Source organism: Lolium perenne, chromosome 7, assembly GCF_019359855.2.
Source record: "Lolium perenne isolate Kyuss_39 chromosome 7, Kyuss_2.0, whole genome shotgun sequence".
Classification (NCBI taxonomy): Eukaryota; Viridiplantae; Streptophyta; class Magnoliopsida; order Poales; family Poaceae; genus Lolium; species Lolium perenne.
In genome coordinates this window covers 125,340,401-125,365,569 of record NC_067250.2, presented here as the reverse complement: position 1 = coordinate 125,365,569, position 25,169 = coordinate 125,340,401, and the positions used below count along the sequence as shown (strand labels likewise).

At 48.9% G+C, this 25,169-nt stretch overlaps 1 protein-coding gene across 12 annotated transcripts; it reads left to right on the top strand.

The window, feature by feature from the left end:
• The first annotated feature begins 3,397 nt into the window (after nt 1-3,397).
• LOC127318451 (uncharacterized) lies at nt 3,398-23,552 on the top strand. Of its 12 annotated transcripts, XM_051348930.2 has the most exons (11): nt 3,399-3,670; nt 3,890-4,231; nt 5,179-5,359; nt 5,474-5,708; nt 10,423-10,547; nt 10,629-10,664; nt 14,089-15,100; nt 15,678-15,837; nt 22,305-22,378; nt 22,701-22,758; nt 23,234-23,552. In XM_051348930.2, the coding sequence occupies exons 1-7, from the start codon at nt 3,501-3,503 to the stop codon at nt 14,188-14,190; spliced, it is 1,191 nt and encodes a 396-aa protein (XP_051204890.1). In that variant the 5' UTR covers nt 3,399-3,500; the 3' UTR covers nt 14,191-15,100; nt 15,678-15,837; nt 22,305-22,378; nt 22,701-22,758; nt 23,234-23,552. The 12 variants fall into 12 exon arrangements, with proteins under 12 accessions (XP_051204900.1, XP_051204890.1, XP_051204891.1 ...); XM_051348931.2 differs by lacking the exon at nt 22,701-22,758; XM_051348933.2 differs by lacking the exon at nt 14,089-15,100 and having other exon boundaries at nt 3,400-3,670.
• Nucleotides 23,553-25,169: the final 1,617 nt, after the last annotated feature.

Genomic DNA, 25,169 nt, shown 5'->3' with positions numbered 1-25,169 from the left:
CCCTCCTCTGGACTACTTAAAGGTTTTGATCTAAAAACGCGAAAAAGGAAGTCGAAGTCGCCCGAAACCCTCCAGAACGCCGCCACATCGCGAAACTCCGTCTCGGGACTAGAAACTCCGTTCTGGCACTCCGCCGGGACGGGGAATTGGAGGAGATCATCGCCATCATCACCACCGACGCCTCTCCATCGACCAGCAATGTTTCCCCCATCCATGTGTGAGTAATTCCCCCGCTGTAGGCTGAAGGGGATGGTAGAGATTGGATGAGATTGGTCATGTAATAGCATAAGATTGTTAGGGCATAGTGCCTAGTGTCCGTAATTGGTACTTTGATGATATTGTTGCAACTTGTTATGCTTAATGCTTGTCACTAGGGCCCGAGTGCCATGATCTCAGATCTGAAGATGTTATTGTTTCATGATGATATGCATTGTTTTATGATCTTACCTGCAAGTTGTATACACATGTCGCTGTCCGGAACCCGAGGCCCCGAAGTGACAGAAATCGGGACAACCGGAGGGGAAGGCAGTGATGTGAGGATCACATGTGTTCACGCAGTGTTAATGCTTTGCTCCGGTACTTTATTAAAAGGAGTACCTTAATATCCAGTAGATTCCCTAGAGGCCCGGCTGCCACCGGCTGGTAGGACAAAAGATGTTGTGCAAGTTTCTCATTGCGAGCACGTACGACTAAATATGGAATACATGCCTATGGATTGCTTAGTACTTGGACACCGTTTTATTATTATCTGCAAATGCCCTGCTTTGATTGTTACATGAGTTTCTCTCATCCATGCAACGTCCGTCATCCATCCCTGTGCCTACAGTATTTTAATCCTGCTGTTTACTATAATCACTACTGCTGTCTTTATTCCACTGCTGCTGTTATTTCACTACTCATCGCTATAAAGCTGTTACTCGATAAACTCTTGCGAGCAAGTCTGTTTCCAGTGTGCAAATTTGAATTGACAACTCCGCTGTTAAGGCTTTCAAGTATTCTTTGTCTCCCCTTGTGTCGAATCAATAAATTGGGTTTTACTTCCCGCGAAGACTGTTGCGATCCCCTATACTTGTGGGTTATCAGTTAGCAGCGATCCCGCTGCCGCCCTTTCCCCGCCAGGGTGGAGGGACGGTGGCTAGGTCAGGGAGGGGCGGCGGCTAGGTCAGGGTGGGACGCGCCAACACTTAAATCAGCTGACTATAAGGATTAAAATAGTATATTGTTGTTTAGTTGGAAGAGAGATAAGAGGAGAGAGAAGGGAGGTGAGCTCTAATACAAGAGCTAGCTCTTGCACGTGCTCTAGACACTTTGAGGAAGTGAAAAGTGGGCCATGTATCAATAAAGTAACATAATTTTGTAATTAACCTCCTCATGACCGAGCGGCGGGCGCAGTTGCTCCCAGCGGAGGGGCGCACATCTAGTGCTGCGAGCAAAGGCTGGATCTGCTCCGAGCGGTGGGCCGTGTTGCTCCGAGCGGAGGGCGTTGTTGTTGTCAGAGGACAACGACGTCCCTCATTTCTGCCGTGCGCGCGCCGCCGTTCGCTACCAGCGTCGCCCACCATTGCTACCATCGGCGACCTCCATTGCTGCCAGCGGCGTCCCTCTTTGCTGTCGTCCACGCACCACTGTTGCTGCCAGTGCCGCCTTGCTACAAAGGGCGGCCGACTGTGCTACAAGTGGCGACCGGAGTTGCTACCATGGTGTGGCGGCGCTGCTACATGCGTTGCTACCATGGCTAGGCAGCGTTGCTACAAACGAGGGGAGGTGATGCTACCGGGGGTGCGCGGTGGTGCTACAAGGGGTCAACATCGTCGTTGCAAAGGTGGAGGCGCTGCTACACTGGGGACGTTGTGTCGGGGTTCTCCGACGAGTCCGACGATGACCGTGGCTGATGGAAGACCGATGCTAACGTGCATGGAGGGGGATGCACGGGCGCGGCGCGGGGATAAGACACTGCATCGGCGATGGGTTGATGATTCTCCGGCGACGCCCGGGGTTCTCCGTCGACCGTCGTGGCTCACGGGAGGAGCGATGCGTGTTCGGGGCGGAGAAGAGAGGGCCGGCTGTGCAGCAGTTTATAGTTTCTTCTTTTTGGGGAATTGTTTTTTGAGGAATATAGCAAAAGTGCCCGCGCATTGCGCCGGGTAAACATGTGATGGCTATATATTTTTTCCTTAAATATTTGTTTAATCAATGGTTATTTCCCCTATTAATTGGAAATCAGAATTTTTTTTAGGACAAAGTGTTCGTTATGGGCAATTGTTGTCACTTATGCTGCGACTTGATCTCGAAGCGCTTGCCGTTGGACCTGACTGTGTGGTCATCTTGCCATTCTCGTTTATGATCCTGCCGACCTTGCTTCTGTCTGTCATGGCCATAACTCGTGCCTCGTGTCTAATATAGCATAAAAACCCTCGACCAGACTGTGTGCAGCTATTGATGCAGAGATCGAAGCTTGCCCTATTTTGGAAAAAATTCTACGGTCACAAAGTTCTCGCCGTGGCAGCAGACCGCGTGAGCTTGTTGGTTTGCGATCTCGTTAACATTGCTTCCGTCTGCCCGTCGTTCATCCGGTTGTCTTTGTTGCCGTCTTCCATCGATCGGTCTCGTCGACCTTGTTTCCCTTTGTCGTCGATCAATCTCATCCACTTTGGTTCCGTCTACCGTCAATCGCTCCCATATTTTTTTTTTCTGATCTCATCCACTATAGGTCCTTTTACCGTCGATCGATCTCATCCACTTTGGTTCCGTCTACCGTCAATCGCCCCCATATAGTATTTTTCTGATAACATCTGTTGATCCCGTATTTATTGGCTTAGAGAAGGCAAGAAAGAAGAGAACGTGTATGATTGGGATACGACAAGAAGAGGGAAGCTCGTGTTAGATTGGGATATACTCAAGTTCACGGTAGAAACGTGGTAGTGCGGACCATGGGTACAACACCCGAGCGGATACATACGAGCGTTTATTCCTTGTTTTGGACTCTTTCTCGAAGCAAGGTACAGAGACCAGAACTAACGCACTACAATACGCGATGCACCCTGCGCAGAGATACCAGAAGCTCCCCGCAAAAAAAGACAGATACCAGAAGCTACGTCTCGGCCGGAACGGATACAGAATCGCACACGGGCACAACTCGGTCCAACGCGGGTGACAGACGGAAGTATACTTTACAAAGCAATAGGACAAGCAGAAACCATGGACGGACACGATTTCACGATCACTTACGAACGGACAGACACGATTCCGCGACGTACCAAATCAATCCAAACCACGGAAACACTTTTGCTTTTATTATTAGGTATAGATAAGATGGACACGTGTCGTTCTATCCACCCGGGGGATCGGAGGATTCCCCGGGGACGCCCAGCGCTGTCCGTACCCAAAGCAGGCGCAGCCCAATAACCGTCACACGGACCGTCTCTACTTTCCCCTCCCCTCCCCTCGTTGCCGAGCTTTTCCCAACCCTAGCTAATCCCATCTTCCTCCGCGGCAACCCCATGGCTCTACCCCTCACAGGCCACCGCCGTCCATGGCACGACGTTGACCGCCCCCTCTCCGACGCGGCACCAATCGCTTTTCTTGATTTGGATGGGAACTACGAGCAGATCAGCGCCTCGCCCTGCGACAGGGATCGGCGAGTGCAGCTCCGCCGGCGTCTGTCTCCACGGTGTGCCCTCTCACTCTCGATTACATTGTTTTCTGTTGGATAGAGTCCAAATCGACTTGTTCTGTTTCTCCATACGATGGGGATTTATTTTCTTGGGTGGGAGGGGGGATCATATAAGTACGCCCTCCGTTACAAAATAATCGGCATCTAGATTTGTCCTAAGTCAAATACTATATAAAATTGTTCTTCTACTCATCGGTCGAGCTTTTTCTACCTCAGGTGTGACAAGGAGCATCGTGTCATTAACCCTGGTTCTTCATTGTCGGCATTGAAAGAGTTCCTTGACTCTATAGCATTGCCTGCATCGGCCACTGCTGCTGCTTCCCCGTCCCCTGAACAGGCAGTTTCTTATGACACCAGCGTGATCTCACCACAGTCAAGGCGTTGCCTTTACTCAACCATTTTGGTCCGCAGACTTCCTGATTGGGGTTTGACGTTTTACATTAGGGTTGACCGTGAGGGGGATTTTCACACATATCCTCATCTGGGTGGGCCATTTCAGAGCTTACAGGAAGCAAACATTGCCATCGATTGTCATCTTGATGATTGCAAGGATACAATGTAATGCTTCTTTAACTTTGTTCTAGATTTTCAACAATTCATTTATCCTGTTTTGTGTCCATCCTTGCTTTTCATTATATACTGAACAGTGCTACATAGTTTGGATGCTGCTATACAGTCCACAAAAGATAGTCACAACTTATACACCAAATCAGGAAAAGGACCACCATACCTGACTTAGTTGATATAAAAAAAGCTGGCAAGTTGATGCGAAGAGTGCATGCCTATGTTTTTGCTAGATTCCTGTCATGCTACCAATGAAAGTTAGTGAAACATTATGTTTGTGAATTCTTTTGTGAGAGAGTTGTTGAATCAGGTCTGATATCTTAAGCATAGCTAAAGATTGCCAAACTAGACATAAATATATGACACAACTTTGTAAGTAGGTATTTTTTTTTGTCTGAACTGCAATTTGTAGAACTGGGTAGCCTTCATCCCATCACGTCCATGCAGCTCTAAACAATGTGATAGCCGCAGCAGTAAGTTCTGTCAAATGTTCAAAACAGTACAGTGGGAGCACACTGAGTAGGGGATTTGAAAAATGAGACATGGATGCCTTTGTTTCTTAAAAAGAAACAAAATTATTCATCTGGAAATTATATGTATGTAAGCAGTTGCCAGGAGCTGTTTGATCACTATTTAACAGGCTTCTATGCAAACTTGTCACCCTAACCTTACGCGCGGCTTAGAGATGCAAATTTCGGACCCTTAGGGTACCCTCCGACCCTCTCTAGTTCAATCAAATTAACTGACTATTTTAAAGTGGTGTGTTAATATTTTAGTTCATTTGATTGACCTAAAAAGGGCTAGAGGGTACCCTGAGGGTCACCAACTTGCATCCTTAGCTGTGCTTATAACATTGACAGAATACTTAATATTACTATGTACACCACACTTTTGAGTAAGTACAATCCACTGATCATATAGAATGCTCTGATCTAAATCAGGTTCAAGAAGCAAGAGGGGGTTTCTCTAGTAGAAATGGCTATACGAAGTTCTCTTTACTGGCTTGATGGCACGAGGAAGAAATGTTCAGAATCACAAATGGCTGAGAGAAACCGTGATCGTATCCGCCTGTTGGTTCAAGCTTTAGTGGACAAGTACAACGAGGATCATAATCTGTTGGGGGTTTGTTCTCTCTCCTTCCGCCCCCCTGCTCTAAATCCCGCTACCAGTGTTGAAATTGTCTTATTGTCTTACTCATGTAACAATTGCTGATCCCTTTCTCGCTTCTTACTTTAGGATCTTGCATATGAACTCAAAGATGTTCTGCACTACCAATTTATTTCTGAGGGCCATAGAACCATCCCTAAGAGGAGTAAGTACTATCATTTGAACTTCACCATGAAGACCAAAGGAGCTGATCATTTTGACTATGGCACCGATGATCTATTCTTCGTTGAAATTGAACTTATGCAAGGAGAACATGAAGAATTGGTGGTCAGCCGTTTCTGCATCATTACACCTAACGACAATGGTATTCTGCACTCTTATCTAAAATTAAATATTATTGAAATACCGTTTCCTGATTGCACTAATTGAACTATTATTTACATCTTATTGTAAACTAGCTAAGTGCCCGCGTGTTGTTGCGAAATAATTCATCGTCCTATATTAATTACCGGATAGTAGTGTTCGGGAGAACATTCAAAATTTTCATGAAATTGTTGTCGCCGGTGGCAGCTGCAATACACAAGGATGTAGTTCTGTAGGCAATAGTGATAAAAGGGTTCTTCCACCCCTCTCCCAACACTCCGCTTTGGACTAAATCTGAAAGGAGAGAATATAAACAAAGATAATCTACTGTTAAAGCAAACATATTTAGATGTGGAAAATCTTTGTCTTCTGCTTTTCCGCGGCCGGAAGGTGAAGTACATGCTCGGTAGTTTTGGCAGGCAGAAGCAAGACACAAGATCAATCCTAGGCTGAATCAGAACCCCAAAAGTATCAAACAATGGACCTCGAGGCTTAAGCGAAAGAGGCCCAGGAACAAGCATAAAGAAGGGGTCAGCCACCATACACTCCCGACGAAGCCCCAAATAATCATCACACCTCACTCCATATCGAACTCGTCACGCTCATCCTTGATGTCTGCGGGCAGCTCAAGCCTCAACGCCTATTGTGAGCACAGCCGCAGCGAACCTCCCTCTCGGTGGATGTTGATGGTGACTTGCCAGAACTCTCACTCAGGCGTAACTCCACGATTCAATCGTGGGATCGAGCTAGACTAATGCCGACTATCCGGATTGGCAGGCTCCTGCTCCATTGTTCTGGCGCCATGAAGTTTGTGCTAGCTAGCTAGCTGGTGGAGCACGTGTTAATTTCGGATTCTAGAGGGACACGGAATATGATTGCACGAGTCTTTTTACAGTACTCGATCGATGATTTGACGCATCACATGCGTGTTAGTTAACCTATTTTTCCAGCTCGACCGATCTGATCCGATCGCTACTGGTTTCCGTTCGCTGGTTTATTTAAAGCTACCGGTTTACTTTAGTCTTAGATGGGATTTACACATTGGGCCTAGAAAAATACTCTGCTGCATGTTGGGCCTAAAAAGGAACTTTTTAGCCCATTTGTGACACCAGGCACTCACCTGTTTCAATTTAATAGTAAAAAAATGTGTTTTTAGCAGTAGTATAGGATCTTCATTGCAGTTACCGTTTTGTTGGCCTGTTATGTCATGTTTCCCTTTATCTCATATTCTCATCCATTATCCTTAGCTCTATATTTGTTACTAGGACAATGCCCATGCTTCGCTATGGAGCAAACACGAGATATCTGAGCTGTGTCGTCGCGAACCCAATGCCATCGTTTGTTCCTCCCTGCTGATTGCCCAATCCGTGTCATTTTCGTGGGAAGACTTCGTTGGGGTAAGAAACAACTTGTGACTTGCATGTTGTGGCACACTAATGCCTCAATCTCCCTCTCTCTTGCCGGCATTGATGTTGTCGTTCCTAAATCCTAATTCACACCTCTATCGAACACAAAAACAAAATTAAGCTTTACACGATAGTTAGAAAAATGGTGGCTGGTCAAAAATTGGTAGGAGAGTGTATTGAAGATATCAATTTCTCCCCTTTGGCAATTGTCCAAAGCTTAATTTAGCATCTTGAGTTCTGACATTAAAGTTATTTATCTAGTTGCATGCATTTCCACTAATGTTCAGTATTTTCAAGTTATAAATCTTCAGTCTGACTTGATAAATCAATCATTTTCCTACCCACATTTGCTAACTGATCAACATGATTTAGAAGGAATGGCACAATTTGATTTCAAATACTACAGGCGTCATAGGTTGCCACACCAAAGCAGATAGAAAAAGAACGTACGTGAATCCAAAAAAAAATAAAATGAAACAGCTATTGATTATTATTGAACTGGCCCCATTTTATATAAATTGCCGAGCTGATATACCGAAAACTCTTACACTGTGTTTGGATGCACAGAATTGAGTCTGGAATTGAATCGGGTTGGAAATTCCAAATCCAACATGGAAAGGAAATGGCTTCCAATTCAAATTCTAATGTTTGGGTGTGCTTGAATTTGCTGTTGACATCAAATGGTGGTACCTAATTCTGATTCCTGTTTGGATGTAAACACCATCAAATTTGATGATTTGTTGATTTTGGACAATATAAACTTGTGTACATGTACAGAAAATAGCATGTGTATAATACAATGTATATATAACATTTTTTACACATAATCACGAAAAATAGAATGTTGACTTTGGACAATATAACCATAGAATTATTTTTTGTTTGTCATCTGTTTATCAAACAAAATCACATATGCGCACAAATATAGGCTCTGAATTTTGGTGTTGTGACACTGAACTACCACTCCTAATTCTCACATACTAGCATGATTCATATGAAGAGAGAAGATACACGATATAATTATACAGATGATACACTAAACCAACGATCACATGCGGTACATCAGTTCTTATGTAGCTAGTTCCAATGTTGTGAGCACACATTAATTTTTAGCAGCTATACACCAACGAGTGAAGAAAGTCCAGTTCCCCTAAGCATAAGGTCAAACACATGGTGGGCATCAGCACACGATAGAATAGAGTGACTTGGAAAATGAGGAAGAGTGTCAGGGAGAAGGAGGAGGATGGCCTGGAGCTCAGTCGCCGGACCGCTACCCCAATCCCATCGCTGGACCACCATCCTGCAGCCGTCTGCCACCCGCAGCCTCCTGCTAGGGTTAGGGCTAGAGGGGAGTGATGAGGGGATAGGGGCGGTTGACCAAGGGGCTGGGAAGGAGGGCGGGAAGCGGGAAGGAGGAGGAGAGGGCGGACGGGGCTAGGGAAGGAGCACGAGAGGGAGGACGGGACTGCGCTGCTGAGGTCGCTGCGTCGGGAGGGAAGCGCTCGCTCGTGTTGACGATGACCTCGCTCTGTTTTGCTCGAGTGAACAGGTACGCGCGGGCTTGTTTCCACGCGATTCCGAGGGGCGGACCTCTGAATCTTGAGTGCGCTGTTTGTACATGAGGGAGCGGGGGCTTGGAATTGGAGTTTGTTTCCACGCAGCAATTCAAAGTGCAATCCAAACGGCAGAAATTGGTTCAGAATTCCAGATTCCTAATTCCAGCGTCAATTCCATACATCAAACACAGTGTTAGCCAATTAGTAATCGTGTGTTCCATGTGCATGCCATGATTCAGGCACAACAACAGAGTATTCAGACTTTAAATCTTTGATGCATGATACAGTTCACCTGAACAATGCAATGACGTGTTAATCACACTATAATTTTTGACGTTCGAGCAAACCCCACATTTGTGATGTGCTACGCCCACTGTCGCAGTGTCGATTTAATTAGCTCATGCTAGCTAGGCATCGTCATCTTTTCATTCATGCATGCAGCATCCCCCCTGTATTTTTAATTTAATTGAGCTCATACTACTACACATACACAGGCAGCATCCTCGTTTCAACACAATCCTTGCCCAGCGTCCACCTTTCATCCTTAATGCAGGCAGCAGCCCAACACAGTTTTATTTAATCCTTTTCCCATCATCAGCACTTGGGGAATTCCATAGCAGACCATCAGATTTCAGATCAATCAAATGGTGTTGCTGCTTGATTGCCGAGTTAGCTTGCTCATATTTCAGAAAAGTGAACGTATATAAACTGGTGATGCTTATTGTAAGTGATCAAGGTATACAACCCAAAATATTCAAAGGTATTGTCTCTTTGAGTCTTTGTACTTCTATAAAACAACCCTAGAGGCAGCAGCCCAGCAGACCCAGCCGACCAGGCTTTCTCACCTAACTCTGCCCTAGATCCCCAACCGGTAAGTTCTAAAAAAACAAAATCATCAATCAACAACCGGTGCCCTGCCCTCTGGCAATCTTCCACTTAACCTCCCGCATGTTTTCTCAAACGCGATCAAGCCCAAGGCCCCAATTCCCTTCTTCCCGTGCTCGATGCTCCTCCTGCATCGCGCGACGGTGCTGCCTGCTGCGAGCTACGGCCCGGCCACGCATCCATGCCACCATCCTCTCCCCGCAGACAAGCTCCGGCCCCCGCTGATCTATGATCCGCCACCTAATCACTCGGTGCCTTCCCCATCGGTCCCCTCCACCAGCCAAGTGCCACCATGGCCCCGCCTCGTCACCTCCAGTCGGAGGCGCGTTGGCCACCTTGTTCGCCTCAGGTCGCCGCCCTTGAGCGCGTGCACGGCTCCACCCCAACCTCACGGGCTCCTGGTCCAAGCGTCGTCGACAACCATCTCAGTCACGTTCGGCTGCCCCCTGACCCCTGCTCCTCGACCACATGAGCGCCTCCACGACGACCCTGCCGCTCGCAGGCACCCAACCAGGCCAGCCGCCGCCACGAAAAAAACATCACTGTGCGCCCCGACACCTGCGGCCCTGCTCTTTGACCCCACGAGCGCCTCCACGACGCCCCCGCCGCTCGCTGGCAGCCAACCATGCCAGCCGTATTTCCTTCCACTTAGAAGTGGCATTGGTGGGTAATTCAATGTTCAGTGGGAGGGTAAAACCGGGAACAAAAAACGGACGATGGAACCCCCTTTATTATTAGGTATAGATATGTTGAACTGGCTGACGCGCAGTCATCCGTAATGACTCATATACATTGTTTGTTTACCTTGAGCTGTTCAGATATTATTGTTTGTTTGTTTACCTTTTTTTTTTTTTTTTTCTGAATGAAGGTCACTGCTATGGTTGTACAAATAATGGAAGTGCTGATATGAAGCATCCCAACAACTCCTATGCATATGCTGGTGGTCATCTAAACACATATTTGCCATTTGAGTGGAGCGACTCTGAAAACATTGTATGATGATCTACTCTTTGGCTAGCACTTTAATATGTTTTGCTTCATTGTTAGTCACATGCATTCTCCCCTCTTATACAGGTGGATGAGGAGATTAGGATAAGACGCATTTATGAGGTAATGTCTTATTTGTGCTGTACAGTACCATTTGCATAAATCTGATGTTGGTTTCTTGATTATTATTTTTTTCTTATGTTTTTCTCTTTAGGGCGTTTGTTCTCCTTAAGGCCTCAGTGACTAAAGTTTCAGGTGGGATGGACATGGGACGTCCGCCTCCCATTCTCCCATGTCCCTATTATCCCGTTGTCCCATCTCCCTCTAATCCCAGCAACTCAAAAACGAGTTGGGTTTCTTCGGGATATCCCACTTGCCCCTATTAGACCACGTGAGTTGAGCAGGCCACGGGACTTGAACATGCCAGGAGAGACTGACGGGTGGGACCCTTGCCACGTCGGATGCTCACGTGGCAACCTTGCATGCACATAACACTGACGAAACTGAAGAAATCCTTCAGTGCTGGAGACGCAGCTGCGAGGCCGGGACGCGCGCGCGTGCGCGGCGGATGGAGATGGTCCCTGGCGCGGAGGAAACGGAGGCGCCGGCGGTGCGGGAAGTCGCCGGTGGAAGCGCCGCCACCGGGAGGTCGCCGGAGACGGCGTGGACGACGGCATCTGCGGGGAAAACGGCGGGGTCACCGTCGGGAGGATGTTCCAAAGAGGAAAGGAGGAGAGGGATGAGGTCGGGGAGATGCAGAAGGTTACCAGGAGCACGCTGGGATGGTCGGAAAGGCCGGGGAAGGCACGAAGCGGTCGCGGGCTTCACCGGAGCGCGGTGGCCGTGGCGGGGGAACGGCGATCGCGACGTCGATACGAGGCGCCTGGGCTCGATTCCTTCCGCCAGGTTGAAGAGGAGAGCGAGGCGGATGTCCTGGTGGGCTTGGATGGGCGCGGGGGTGGCCAGAACGTCGGGACACCGGCGGTACTGTGGCGGCGACGAAGGTTCGCGTGGGTTCAGTAATTCACTCGAGACAGAGTGAGGGACGCGTGGGCTGTCCCTGGGCTAATTGGGCTCATCCCACTCAGCCCTTACGGGATTAATGAAATTACTTGGGATTACTGGAAAGTCCCATCCCACTTGAAATGTTATCAGTGACCCACATTTTCAAGATCTATTTAACCACTTGCAAAAGAGGTTGTGATAATGTCAGAAAGCCTGTGTGAAATATCACAGCCCAGAACTTTCTTGTAACTATATTTTGCTATCAGCAGACCTTGCAATGCTAATCTTAGTAGTTTGGTGTGGTATCAAGAGAAATCATTTGGTTTGAGACTATTTATTATGAAAAGTTACACTGATATAATTATCTGGTTTCCATAGTTGGTGCCTTTGTAAGTTCCGTTGCACTTAGCTTCTGCTTGTTTCTTTATGAGTTGAGATCTGTGAATAAGCTGGACCATCTGCCGCATTAGCTTGGCTGTCTGTCAAGATGGAAACAAGAGTTACAAATATAACCCAGCGACTGTATATCGCTTATTGCAAGCGTTTATACTGGTCACCTGCAAGATTCCGCGCGATGGGCCAGCCCACCGTTGTGTTTCTCTGGCTTCTTCCTGTTTCGTGTTTTTTTTTGTTGTCTCGCGAACAATTTTCTTTTCTGTTTTTCCCAGTTATCTTTTTCAGTTTTTATTTTTTTCGTAAATTTAAGTCATTAATAACTTTTGTAATTGGACCTTTTCTAAACGGTGGATATTTTATAAAATTTTGAACCATTTTTAAAAATTATAAATAATTTTGAAATGTGAACTTTTTTTTGTAATTATAATTAGGACTTTAGTGGATGGTGAACATTTTTGTAATTAATTTTGAACCATTTTCAATTTGTAAACAATTTTGAAATGCGAACATTTTGTAATTTGAATATTTTTAAAATCTGAACAATTTTTACTGAGTGAACAATTTTTAAAAATCTGAATCTTTTTTACATTTTGAGACCGTGAACATTTTTTAAAATTTTGAAATATTTAAAAAATTGTGAACATTTTTTTTTTGTAATTGAGACCTTTCTAGATGGTGAATATTTTTTAAATTTTGAACCGGTTTTCATTTTATGAACAATTTCTAGATTTGAATATTTTTAAAATCTGAACTATTTTTAACTGAGTAAACAATTTTTAAAGTGTATTTTTTTATCGAGTGAACAATTTTAAAAATACAAAATTTTAAGGAAATAGAGAATGTTTTTAGAAGACCATTCCTTACCTTTTTCACATAGCTAGGGCCGGTCCTGAGATTCCAAAGGCCCGGGGCGAACTAGACTTCAGGGCCCTTAGAGCATCTCCAGCTGTTGGCGCTCCCCACGGTCAAATTAGGCGCTAAATAGCGCCGGATTGGACGAAAGTTTTGACTGGAGAGCGCCGAAGTTCTAGCATAATTCGGTGAATTTGACCAGTTTTGCCAACATTTGGCTTATTTTTACAAATAAATGTTACAGTTCAACAAAACAAGACAAGTTTTCAAACAAATCAAATAGAAACTAGTTGGTGTTGCCTCGAAGCGTCCATATGTGTTCCACCAGATCATCCTACAGCTGTTGATGCATTGTGGAGTCTCGAATCTCCTGACGCATAGCGATGAACGCAGCCCACGATGCCGGCACGTGGTGGTTAGGCTGTGCAAAAGGACCCTCTCTGTCATATGGTGCATCATATGGTGCAGCTTGTTCGCTGAGAGGGACCGGATACTTCCGCTCATTCTCGATAATCATGTTGTGTAAGCAGACACAACAGGTCATCACCTCCCACATCTGATCTTTGGACCAAGTCAAAGCGGGGAACCGGACTACATCAAATCTCTGCTGGAGGACACCAAATGCACGCTCGACGTCCTTTCGGCAACCTTCTTGTTCCTTGACAAACTCCAGCTCCTTCGGGAGGACGGCGCCTGAGATAGTCTTCACAAATGTTGCCCACTTTTGATAGATACCGTCTGTAAGATAGTATCCCTTGTTGTACTTTCGGCCATTGATCACAAAGTTAACCGGGGGAGCATGACCCTCAACAAGTTTGGAGAAGATCGGCGAGCACTGCAAGACATTGATGTTGTTGTTGGATCCCGGCATACCAAATAAGGAGTGCCAAATCCAGAGATCATGGGTAGCCACTGCCTCAAGTATCACAGTGCAGCCTTTTTTGTGACCCTTGTACATTCCCTGCCAGGCAAACGGATAGTTCTTCCATTTCCAATGCATGCAGTCAGTGCTTCCAAGCATCCCTGGAAATCTTCGAGCTTCATTGACATCGAGGATCTTAGCAGTGTCTTCGATAGTGGGTGATCTCAAGTAGATGACCCCAACACTGCTATCACCGCCCTACAAAACCGGTAGAAACAATCAAGGGCGGTGGACTCCGCCATCCGAAGATGGTCTTAGTGAGATAGCTCCAAGTTCTGCAGTTGATTACTTGATTGTGTGCTTGCACTAAATGCATCAGAAATGCATAGAATTAAGTTGGTAAGTCACATGCTTTATCTCTATGTTGAATAGAAACGTGGGATGTATTCTACTATGTTTGTTGAAATGGAGTGTGATTTGTATCAGCATCTCAAGTCTATTTATGAGGTTTGTTTGTTTGAACATGTGAATTAAATTATTTGTCTACAGAGAACCACACTTTTCAACTGAAATGGACTCCTAAATATATTTTACTATTTTACCAGAGAGAAATACCTTTAATTTTTATGCATCCTAACTTTCCGCGGTGCATCTTTTCCGGGTGATAATTTTGTCAAGATGTTAAATGGAAGTAACACTCTTCACACACGGCATCTCGCTGGATCAAATTATCAGTTGAATAAGACTAAGAGTAGTCTTAAGTGTATGTATCATGTACATGCTTTTTCAGTGATGCAACTGTTTTTTAAAAATTCAACCATTCATCTTTGTTTGAAAAGTATGGAAATGCATGCCATCTCATGTTTCAACTCGCTTTCTTCTATGACGGCTTAAATGTTCAGAACTGAATTATTTGCAATTGTTTATGCTCTGTCTTTACTGAATGTTACTGAATGAACTGAACATAATTTTCTTGCTCCTTTCCTGTTAGCATGAACATTTCTAGCCATTAATAATCATCCATTCAATATATTTCACTCTTTCCTATACCAAACCATCTTTAATACTGTAGAAAGCGCATGCATGCAGTGTTTGAAAAAATACATAGTAGTTACTACCTCATATTTATACTCCCTGGAGCTTCTCATTTCCTACAGTGGTTGCTATTTCAGATAAATTTGGCATCCCTATCATACGATTTGCTTCATCTCAGTTCAACGCTTTACTCCCTAGACTTACACTTTTGTTTGCATCTTGCTTGATGATCTGCATTCACAGTGAGATCAAATATGGATATTACCATCACTTCCTGAATTTATCTTGCTTTCTCAAATATTGATCCCTTCAATGGTTCACTGGATATTAGCTTGGTTGTTATTTTACAATGTTTGACAAAATAGTCAGTGGTGCTAAAATATTTGTCATTACAAATAACATTACACAAGTAAGTTTTTTCTGTTTGATCTTTGCTGCCAAACTAAAAGTTCTCTTACAAATAATTGGGGTGAAAGAAGCTGTCTTAGGTTAATGGTTCACTTTGGATTTTGAGCTCCTCTTTCTTTTCGATTGGATGGTGGCGGAAGAAATATAATAGGATCATTCTAGAACAGACATGGCATAAATCTTGGTTGGTCATGGTGTTGTGCTTGTATCCATACAAGCAGAGGACGTAATAGAGGTTTTCCTGCCTGCAGTTTCTTATGCTGAACTTCTTTATTTTCTACTTGTTGCTCCCTCTTCCTCTTGCGCATTTCTGCTTTATTATTCTTGCCTGAATAGTCCTAAAACTTAATTTTTATGCTTTAATCTCCTTAGATCAGGTGGAATAATATTTCACATTGATGGGTTTCCAAGGAATATACAAACCCATGTTGCATTTGAGAATAATTTAAGTCTACTTTTTTTTGCATTTTTTTAGAGTAATAGATTTTCTAAGTTCAAAGTTATGTGGCACTTTGGTATTCCCCTTTCTCTGTTTAAGATCAACCTACCAAACTCTTAGTTATTTCACATCCCCACAGGTAAAAATGTCCCCTGGATTTGTGCTTTTCTTTGACTATCAGAGGAAGACATGAGTGGACTATCAGTGAAAGAAAAGCACAAAGTAAAAACTTGATCCACTCAGAAAAGCACAAAGCCAGAAGCTCACTAAGATAACACCCCCAGTGTTTGCATCTGCATGTAAGTGTAAGCAGTAATAGCTTACTGCTATCTTACTCTCTTTATTTGCCACTGTTGCTGGTCTAGAGTTCTTGCATGCCGCTGCTAGCGGCGCGGATTACTCTTAGCGAGACCCTTATGTTTGGATAACAAATACTTAATTATATGTATTGTTTTATTCAGATTTATATCCTCAGTCTAGAGCATGTATCAAACACAACCAGCTATTGTTATGACCGGTCTGGTCTACCGCCGGAGGGGGCCCACTGGCCCGACCGGCCAGGCATAGTTAGGGGCTTAGCCCAATTAGCAGATTAGGGTTTCACAGTTTCTTTTATAAATACGAGTTGTAATAGACAAGATCAAGCAAGCAATAAACATATCTTTGTTGCCGACTCCTCAAGGAGTCGGAGTCTAAACCCTAGCCGCCGCCTCGCCTTGCGCCGCCGCCTCTCCTCAGCCGCACGACGGCGCCCTGCCGCCGGCGTCCTCGCCTCCGCACGCACGCCGCCCCTTCTTTCCCCTACAACCTCCGCCCGAGGCCTGGTAGACTAGTTGGTTCTACCAATTTGGTATCGTAGACCTCGGTTTCGATCATGTCGTCTGCCTGCCCACCGCCACCATCGCCGCGCCGCCGCCGCTCTCTCCTCTCGCAGCAGAGCTCTCGACGGCCATCCGCGACCTCGCCACCGCCGTCTGTGGCATCCGCCGTACTTGATCGGCACGCAGGGATGACCGCTCCACCCCCGCCACCGCCTCGCCGCGCACCGCCGCGCCGGCGGCCCTACCCGCCCGGGCGTGCTCGTGCCGCCCTCGGCCTCGCCCTCCGCCGCCATGGGCGTCGTGGCAGCCGGCCCCTAGCGGGGGCCCCGCATCGCTGCCCTAGGGCGTGCCCATCCAGCGGGTGCAGTTCCCGCCATCACCCTCCCGGCTTCCGGCGTGGGTGACAGCGACGGAGCCCCCGCCCATCTACTCGGCCGCACCGGCGCCTTCCCCCGTCTACACGACCGCCGGGGACCCTCCGCGCCCGTCCTTCCCGGACCCGACGTATTCGCGCTTCGCGGAGCCTTCCGCGGGTCGCGCGGAGTACCCCGCCCAGGGCGCCGCCGGCCTCGCACCCCCACGCTACACCAAGCTGGACTTCGCTACATATGACGGCGTCGAGGACCCCCTCAACTGGCTCAACCAGTGCGAGCAGTTCTTCCGGGGACAACGTACCCTTGCTTCGGACCGGACGTGGCTCGCCTCGTACCACCTCCGCGGCGCCGCCCAGACGTGGTACTACTCCCTGGAGCAGGATGAGGGCGGCATGCCCCCATGGGACAGGTTCCGTGAGCTCTGCCTTCTCCGCTTCGGCCCCCCGATCCGCGGCAGCCGCTTGGCGGAACTTGGGCGTTTGGCGTTCACCACCACGGTACAGGACTTCGCCGACCGCTTCCAGGCCCTCGCGTGCCATGCGCCCGGCGTGACGGGCCAGCAGCGCGCCGAGCTCTTCATTGGCGGCCTGCCGGACTACATCCGCGTGGATGTCGAGCTCCAGGCCCCGCAAGACCTACAGACGGCCATGCACTACGCACGCGCCTATGAGCGTCGCGCCCAGGCGGTTCAGCAGGCGCCCCTGGCCCGCGATACCCGCGCCGCCCGGCCTCCTCCTACGGCCGCGGCTACCACCTGCCCCCGCCCCACTGGACCGGCCGGCCCCGCCTCGCGGCCACGCGCACGTTTCCGCCGCCTCACCCCGGCCGCGCAGCTCGAACGCCGCCGCCTTGGGCTGCTTCAATCGCGACGACCCATATACGCCCGGCCACGTGTGCCCCCGCCTCTTCTACCTGGAGACATTCGACGTGGAGGAGGGCGACCCGACGTCCGGGACGGCTGCCGCCGCGACCGAGCCGCCCGACGCGGCTGCCACGGCCTTCGTCGTCTCTCTACACGCGCTCGCCGGCATCCGCCACGAGCGGACGATGCTGCTGCCGGTCACTATCCAGGGCGCGCCTCTGGTGGCCCTGCTGGACACGGGGTCTACACATAACTTTCTCCCCGCCGCCACGATGCGCCGCCTTGCGCTCCAGCCGACGGGTTGGGATAACCTCCGCGTGACCGTGGCCAACGGTGACCGCCTCCACTGCCACGGGGTGGCCCAGCACGTACCCCTCACCATCGGCGACGAGCACTTCGTCATCACGTGCGCCGGCATCGACTTGGGCTGCTTCGACTTCATCCTTGGCGTCGGCTTTCTGCGGACGCTCGGTCCCATCCTTTGGGACTTCGACGCCCTCACGATGACCTTCTGGCGCCAGGGGCGCCACATTCGCTGGGAGGGTCTCGGGGGCGCCTCCCCCGCACCGCAGTTGCAGCTCGTCTCCGGCGCCGACGACGCCGAGCACCCCCTCCTGACGCACCTCCTGCAGCAGCACGACGCCATCTTCAAGGAGCCGCGCGACCTGCCGCCCCCTCGAGCGTGTGACCATCGCATACACCTGCTCCCGGGGTCGGCGCTAGTGGCGGTCCGTCCATACCGCTACCCCCAGCTGCAGAAGGACGAGCTGGAGCGTCAGTGCGCGCTCATGCTGGCCGCAGGCATCATCAGGATCTCCACATCCCCGTTCTCCGCGCCGGTGCTGTTGGTGCGCAAGTCGGATGGCACGTGGCGCTTCTGCATCGACTACCGCGCCCTCAACGCCCTCACGCTCAAGGACAAGTTCCCGATCCCGGTGGTCGACGAATTGTTTGACGAGCTCCACGGGGCGCGGTTCTTCACCAAGCTCGACCTCCGCTCAGGCTATCATCAGGTGCGCATGCACCCGGAGGACATCGCCAAGACGGCGTTCAAGACACATCATGGCCACTTCGAGTTCGTGGTGATGCCTTTCGGCCTCACCAACGCGCCCGCGACGTTCCAGGCCCTGATGAATGACGTACTTCGCCCCTACTTACGCCGTTTTGTGCTGGTTTTTTTCGATGATATTTTGATCTACAGCACTTCCTGGGCGGAGCACCTGCAGCATATCGCCATCGTCTTCAACGAGCTTCGAGCGCATCGACTTCACCTTAAGCGCTCGAAGTGCTCGTTTGCGACGACCTCGGTGGCCTATCTTGGTCACGTCATCTCCGCCGACGGGGTGGCGATGGATGCGGACAAGGTGGCGGCTGTCGCCGCTTGGCCGACGCCGCGTTCACCACGCGCCCTACGCGGGTTCCTGGGCCTCGCCGGGTACTACCGGAAGTTCATCCGGGGGTTTGGCCTCATCGCCTCGCCCCTCACGCGCCTGCTGCGGCGCGATGCCTTCGCTTGGGACGACGAGGCTACCGCTGCCTTCGAGGCCCTCAAGGGGGCCCTCACGACGGGTCCCGTCCTCCAGATGCTGGACTTCGACAGGCCGTTCATCGTCGACTGCGACGCCTCCGGGGCGGGGTTCGGCGCCGTCCTTCACCAGGGTGCCGGACCGCTCGCCTACTTCAGCCGTCCGTTTGCTGCACGCCACCTCAAACTTGCGGCGTACGAGCAGGAACTCATTGGCTTGGTCCAGGCCGTCCGCCACTGGCGTCCCTACTTATGGGGGCGCTCGTTCCGCGTACGTACAAACCACTACAGTCTTAAGTTCCTCTTGGACCAGCGGCTGTCGACGGTGCCCCAGCACCAGTGGCTCAGCAAGCTGTTTGGCTTCGACTTCACGGTGGAGTACCGTCCTGGGCGCCTCAACACGGTGGTCGACGCCTTGTCCCGCCGCGACGCTGATCTCGACGCTGGTGAGGGAGTCTCGGACGGACGCCTGCTATGCATCCGCTCAGGGCCCTCCTTCGCCCTCTTCGACCGCATCCGCCAGGCGACCGCGTCCGCACCGGACGCCCAGCTGCTGCGGCAACAGCTCGACGCGGGCGAGCTGCATGACCCCTGGCGCTTCGTCGGCGGTCTTCTCCTCCACGGCCGCCGCGTGTTCGTCCCTGACCACGAGGACCTCCGCTACCAGGTGCTACTCTTGGCGCATTCCGCGGGTCATGAGGGTGTCCAAAAGACACTCCACCGTCTGCGCGCGGACTTCTACGTCCCTGGCGATAAGACCATGGTCCAGGATTGGGTGCGTTCATGTGAGACATGCCAGCACAACAAGACGGAGACTTTGCGCCCGGCCGGAGTCTTGCAGCCGCTCGACGTCCCCTCGCAGGTGTGGGCCGACATCTCCATGGACTTCATCGAGGGCCTTCCGAAGGTGGGCGGCAAGTCGGTCATCCTCACGGTGGTTGACCGCTTCTCCAAGTACGCCCACTTCATCGCGCTTGGCCATCCCTACACGGCATCATCGGTGGCCCGCGCCTTCTTCGACGGCATCGTCCGCCTACACGGGTTTCCCTCATCCATTGTGTGTGACCGGGATCCGGTGTTCACGGGGCATGTATGGCGGGATCTCTTCGCATGGCCGGGGTCCAACTCCGATTCAGCACGGCGTTCCACCCTCAGACGGATGGCCAATCCGAGGTGGTCAATAAGGTGATCACCATGTATTTGCGCTGTGTTACAGGTGATCACCCTCGCGCTTGGGTGGATTGGCTTGCATGGGCGGAGTACTGCTACAACACCTCCTACCACTCCGCCCTGCGCGCTACGCCATTCGAGGTGGTCTACGGTCGGCCACCACCGCCTATTCTGCCGGTGGACCCGGCGACGGCGCGGACGGAGGCAGCTGGCGAGCTCATCCGCGCCCGCGACGAGATGCTGGCCGAGGTGCGGCAGCGTCTTGTTCAGGCTCAGCAGGTCGCCAAGCACTACTATGACGGGCGTCACCGCGAGGTTGAGTACGCGGTGGGTGACTGGGTGTGGCTTCGCCTGTTGCACCGCTCTCACCAGTCCCTCGACCCGCGTGCCAAGCGCAAGCTTGGTCCGCGCTATGCCGGGCCCTTCGTCATCATGGAGCGGATTGGGACCTTGGCGTTCCGTCTTCAGTTGCCCGAGGGGACCCGCATTCACGGCGTCTTCCATGTGGGGCTGCTGAAGCCCTATCGCGGTGCTCCGCCGGTGGCCACTCCGCCACTTCCGCCGACGGCAGAGGGTCGTCTGCTACCCAGCCCATCCAAGGTGCTCCGCGCTCAGCGACGTCGTGATATTTGGCACTTGTTGGTGCAGTGGGAGGGCCTTTCCGAGGAAGAGGCGACTTGGGAACCACGTGAGGAGTTCCAGCAACATTATCCAGACTACCAGCTCGAGGACGAGCTGTTTGCGCAGGCGGGGAGAGATGTTATGACCGGTCTGGTCTACCGCCGGAGGGGGCCCACTGGCCCGACCGGCCAGGCTTAGTTAGGGGCTTAGCCCAATTAGCAGATTAGGGTTTCGCAGTTTCTTTTATAAATACGAGTTGTAATAGACAAGATCAAGCAAGCAATAAACATATCTTTGTTGCCGACCCCTCAAGGAGTCGGAGTCTAAACCCTAGCCGCCGCCTCGCCTTGCGCCGCCGCCTCTCCTCAGCCGCGCGACGGCGCCCTGCCGCCGGCGTCCTCGCCTCCGCACGCACGCCGCCCCTTCTTTCCCCTACAACCTCCGCCCTAGGCCTGGTAGACTAGTTGGTTCTACCAGCTGTAGTTTTGCTTTTCGTGCTATTTTATCTTTTCCTGAACATTTCCTTCGCCTTTCCTGAATACTGACTTCATTTTTTCTGAATATTTCCTTTTCTTTATATTCTCCTATTCCAGATTAATCAATTATGAACTTAGAAGTGGTTGCATATACAATCCATGGAAGTATATTATTGAATAATACAATCAAACGTTCAGTGGCACACCCAGACTGCCACTGAAGTGTTGACATATACAATCCATGGAAGTATTATTGAATAATATTTAGAAAGTAATACATGATTTGCTATGCTTAAAGAAAGTAATAGACAAATTGTCAGCAGGTGAGGTCATGTGGTGCTTGAAAAAACAATTGCTTTTCCTCTCTTTTGTCCAAAATTCTATATGATCCTCCTGGATATTCAAAAAATGTTGGTCTAGGTATTTTTTTGTATGCTCTAGACTTGGAGGTGCAGACGACATACTTTTCTCTGTGTAAACTTTGATGTTCACTACCCAGAGTCGCGGCCCTTGTACCGTGAATAACCTATATAAATTTCCTGGCCCTCACATAACGAGGTCCACCGGTGAAATAGGTTGGGTTAAGATTCATGCCACAACATGACTTGAATGCTCTAAAATGCATGAATGAAACCTATAATGCTATGCTACCCACAGTTCGGGGAAAAAGAAGCATTGCTAAGATACACATACTTGAATTTGGGATAAAAAGTAATTTGTTATGTTCAACATCAGTTTTAAAACAAGGCTGTAATTATGCACAAACCCTGTCAACGCAGCGTGTTCAAATTCGCTATTAGTTTTATTTTGTTTATGATATATTGAGTTTCGGGAGCAAATAGAGTTCCTTAATGTGTTTTTTACTACTGATGTTCTCGGTGGATTCTGCTTTCTGGTGGTGTTTGCTCTGATGACAGGAATATTGTGTCCATGTCAATTGGACCTGAAACAAATAGCTATACAGGTGCGCACTGCAGGATATAACCTCAAGGTGAAATCATTATCCTAATACCTTCATGACCTTTGTTATTGGCCTTTTGATGCTATATTTTCAATTTCCGTGAATATTGAGTGTTTGTCTTTCTGTCTCCTGCTTTGTGAATGACCTGGTATAAGAGTTGGTAAATTTGTGCATGTGTTATTTCATGGAACCAACATACTGAAGACTCTTCAGAATTCATGCTTATAGAATGATAAATTGTAGAACAGTTGCTCCCCAAATAGATTAAACAACGTCTCATGCTTTTCTTCAACAGCATATACTTTATGCTTGCTTTTGCTAGCTGTCTATTTTAAACAGCGTTTTGCTGCAGTCATCATGCGTATAAGAGAAGCAAAAAATACTGCATTGGTATTTACATCAGGAAAATGGTAAAGCTTAACCTCTCTGATGTAATATATGTTCTTTCTGTTGTTTGAATAATAAATATCTCTGGAGCTGGTGATTGTGTGTACATGAGTAGCTTTTATATGGTAATTATATGTCTATTGAAATTTATCGCCAATTCCCCATGGACACGAAACGCTTATATGTTCTGCCACAGATTTTCAGTAGTACATGTCAGAATTAAATCTTTTTAATCAGTAAAGACCCTCTAAATATCATCTTCAGTCGTTGCAAATAAAGCAAAATTTTGTTGAGAATGGTTGAGATTAGATTAATACTTGAATTCAACTAAAACCTAGGTATCCCATTTACTTTGATGGAACCTACAAAAGTGCTCTGATTCAGGGGTCTTTGTTAACACTTGCGTAAAAGGAGTTCCATAGTTGTATCAGTTAGGTACTGTCTTGGTTCCTCCTAATTACACACTGATGCAAAGTATTTGTGTTGCTGCATTATTAGGTTTGCAGAGGAGAAAAAATGGTGAACATCAATCTAATGATGATAAGGACGGTATAAGTTGGTTTCTAAGTTCAGAAGAAGCAGGGTTTAGTACCTTTATTGCAAAAAAATAGTTAAATATGTTATTTTTCGTAAGCATGGCTAAGTTAAAATAGAAACCCCACTCCTTCTGAAGTTAGTCAAAATACTATAAGGCACTAAGTCCCGCTCCTTCGGAAGTTAGTTTCTTATGTGTACATGTTTCTGAAGGAGAAATATAAGAACCCTGATCCTTGTGAAGTTAGTTAAACAGAGGTTCTGGTCCAGTATTTTTATATAAGCGTTTGCTACACTGTTGGTGATTTCGTGTGCTTTATCCTAATTTCATTCCACTGACTATTGTGTAAAACTTGAGAAACATATTATCTTTTTACACCTTTATTTATATCGTTGTTATTTAAAATGTAAATTTGTGCGATTTTTACGGGATCGTGCGCCAAGACGCACATCTAAAATCTAGTCTAATAAACAGTCGACCTCGTTCTGGCGAATTGCGAGGTCAGTCGTTCTGGCCGTGAGAGCGATCCGACGTCCTGCGAGCTATGCTTCCCGCGCCTCGGTGGCCCACTGCACAGTTAATCGTTTTGGGGTAGGCATTAGGCATAGCAACAAAGAGCAACGCTCGTTCAGTCCAGAGTACAGCCCAGCCGCTGCTCACAACTTTTCCCAAATTGTGCGAGGGCGAGGGCTACCACAGTACCACCGGCGGCGCGGGCGGTCGTCGGCGCACCTCCATCCAGCCACCCTCCTACCACTCTGTAGGCTAGGAATGAGTAGTTCACCGCCGTTATCGACCTGAGCGCTCGCCGTCAACGGAGACCTCGTCGCCGGCGTCGCCCCACAGCACCTCATCGTCGACGTCTTCCCGTATCACTTGTCACCGGCGTCGCCCCAGATCACCTCCTCGCCGGCGCCGTCCTGCACCAGCATCTACCAAATTTGGCGTTGGTGTGGGTATCCGCATGGATGCCAGACGGGTACCGGGTACCAGATGTTGCCGGGAGGGCCTCGTGCTGTTCGAGTTCGTCCTCGTCCTCAAGGGTGACCCACGCGACATCCAGAGGTTGCCAGACAGCTTCGCCGGCGATGACCGCCCGGGCATGCTGTATCTGCGGGAGGATTCGTGCGGCTGTGGATCGTGGCGCGGCAAGATGTACCTCCACATCGGCTGGGAGAAGTTCGCTCGCCACCACAGCCTCCAAGCCGGCTTCGTGCTCGTGTTCTCCTACTTTGGCGACAGGGACAAAAGCGTCAAGGTGTTCGACGAGACGCGTTGCCGCCAGAACTACCACGTCGCCGGAACTACCACGTCGAACCACGTCGACAACGCTGAGGAGGACGACGACTGACGAGTGTTGTTTCTTCGCAGCGAATATCGGCTCGCATGTTTTTGGATGTTCTTCCTCGAAAGAACCAACAGGGGCACCCTCGCCAGCTGGATTTTCCAGTTTGGGTGACTGGGTGTGCCCTCGAGTGTTCTTTCTTGGCAGCGAACACACGAAACCTGCAATGACCTGCCTAGTTAGGTTTAGTTTTTTGCAATGTTTATATTTGTGTTAACCATGGTTCAAACTATGTATTAGTTTGTGGAAAACCATGTTCCAAACTATATCTTCGTGTAAACCACGTTCCCAATTATATATTAGTTTGTGGAATAAAATGTTTCTTATTCAATTTTCTATGCATTTAATTATTATTTTAATTCAAAACATCTATCGGGCCCACCGTTTTGGGTCGCCGGTGTGGGAACAGCTCCCCTAAATAGAGGATGCAGTGCCGTCCCTCAGACGGAGGTACCGACGCCCCTACCGACGCCTATTTTGGGGCTACCGGTGGAGATGCTCTTAGAGAACCCATATTTTCATGAAATTTTCTTTGGACATGTTGTAAATACGCC

Excerpts from the sequence above, each read along its gene's own strand:
- LOC127318451 (XM_051348931.2), top strand. The coding sequence starts at position 3,501 with ATGGCTCTACCCCTCACAGGCCACCGCCGTCCATGGCACGACGTTGAC. Across the intron at positions 5,709-10,422 it reads CATTACACCTAACGACAATG|GTCACTGCTATGGTTGTACA; the intron begins GTATTCTGCACT and ends TTCTGAATGAAG. Across the intron at positions 10,548-10,628 it reads GGAGCGACTCTGAAAACATT|GTGGATGAGGAGATTAGGAT; the intron begins GTATGATGATCT and ends CCTCTTATACAG.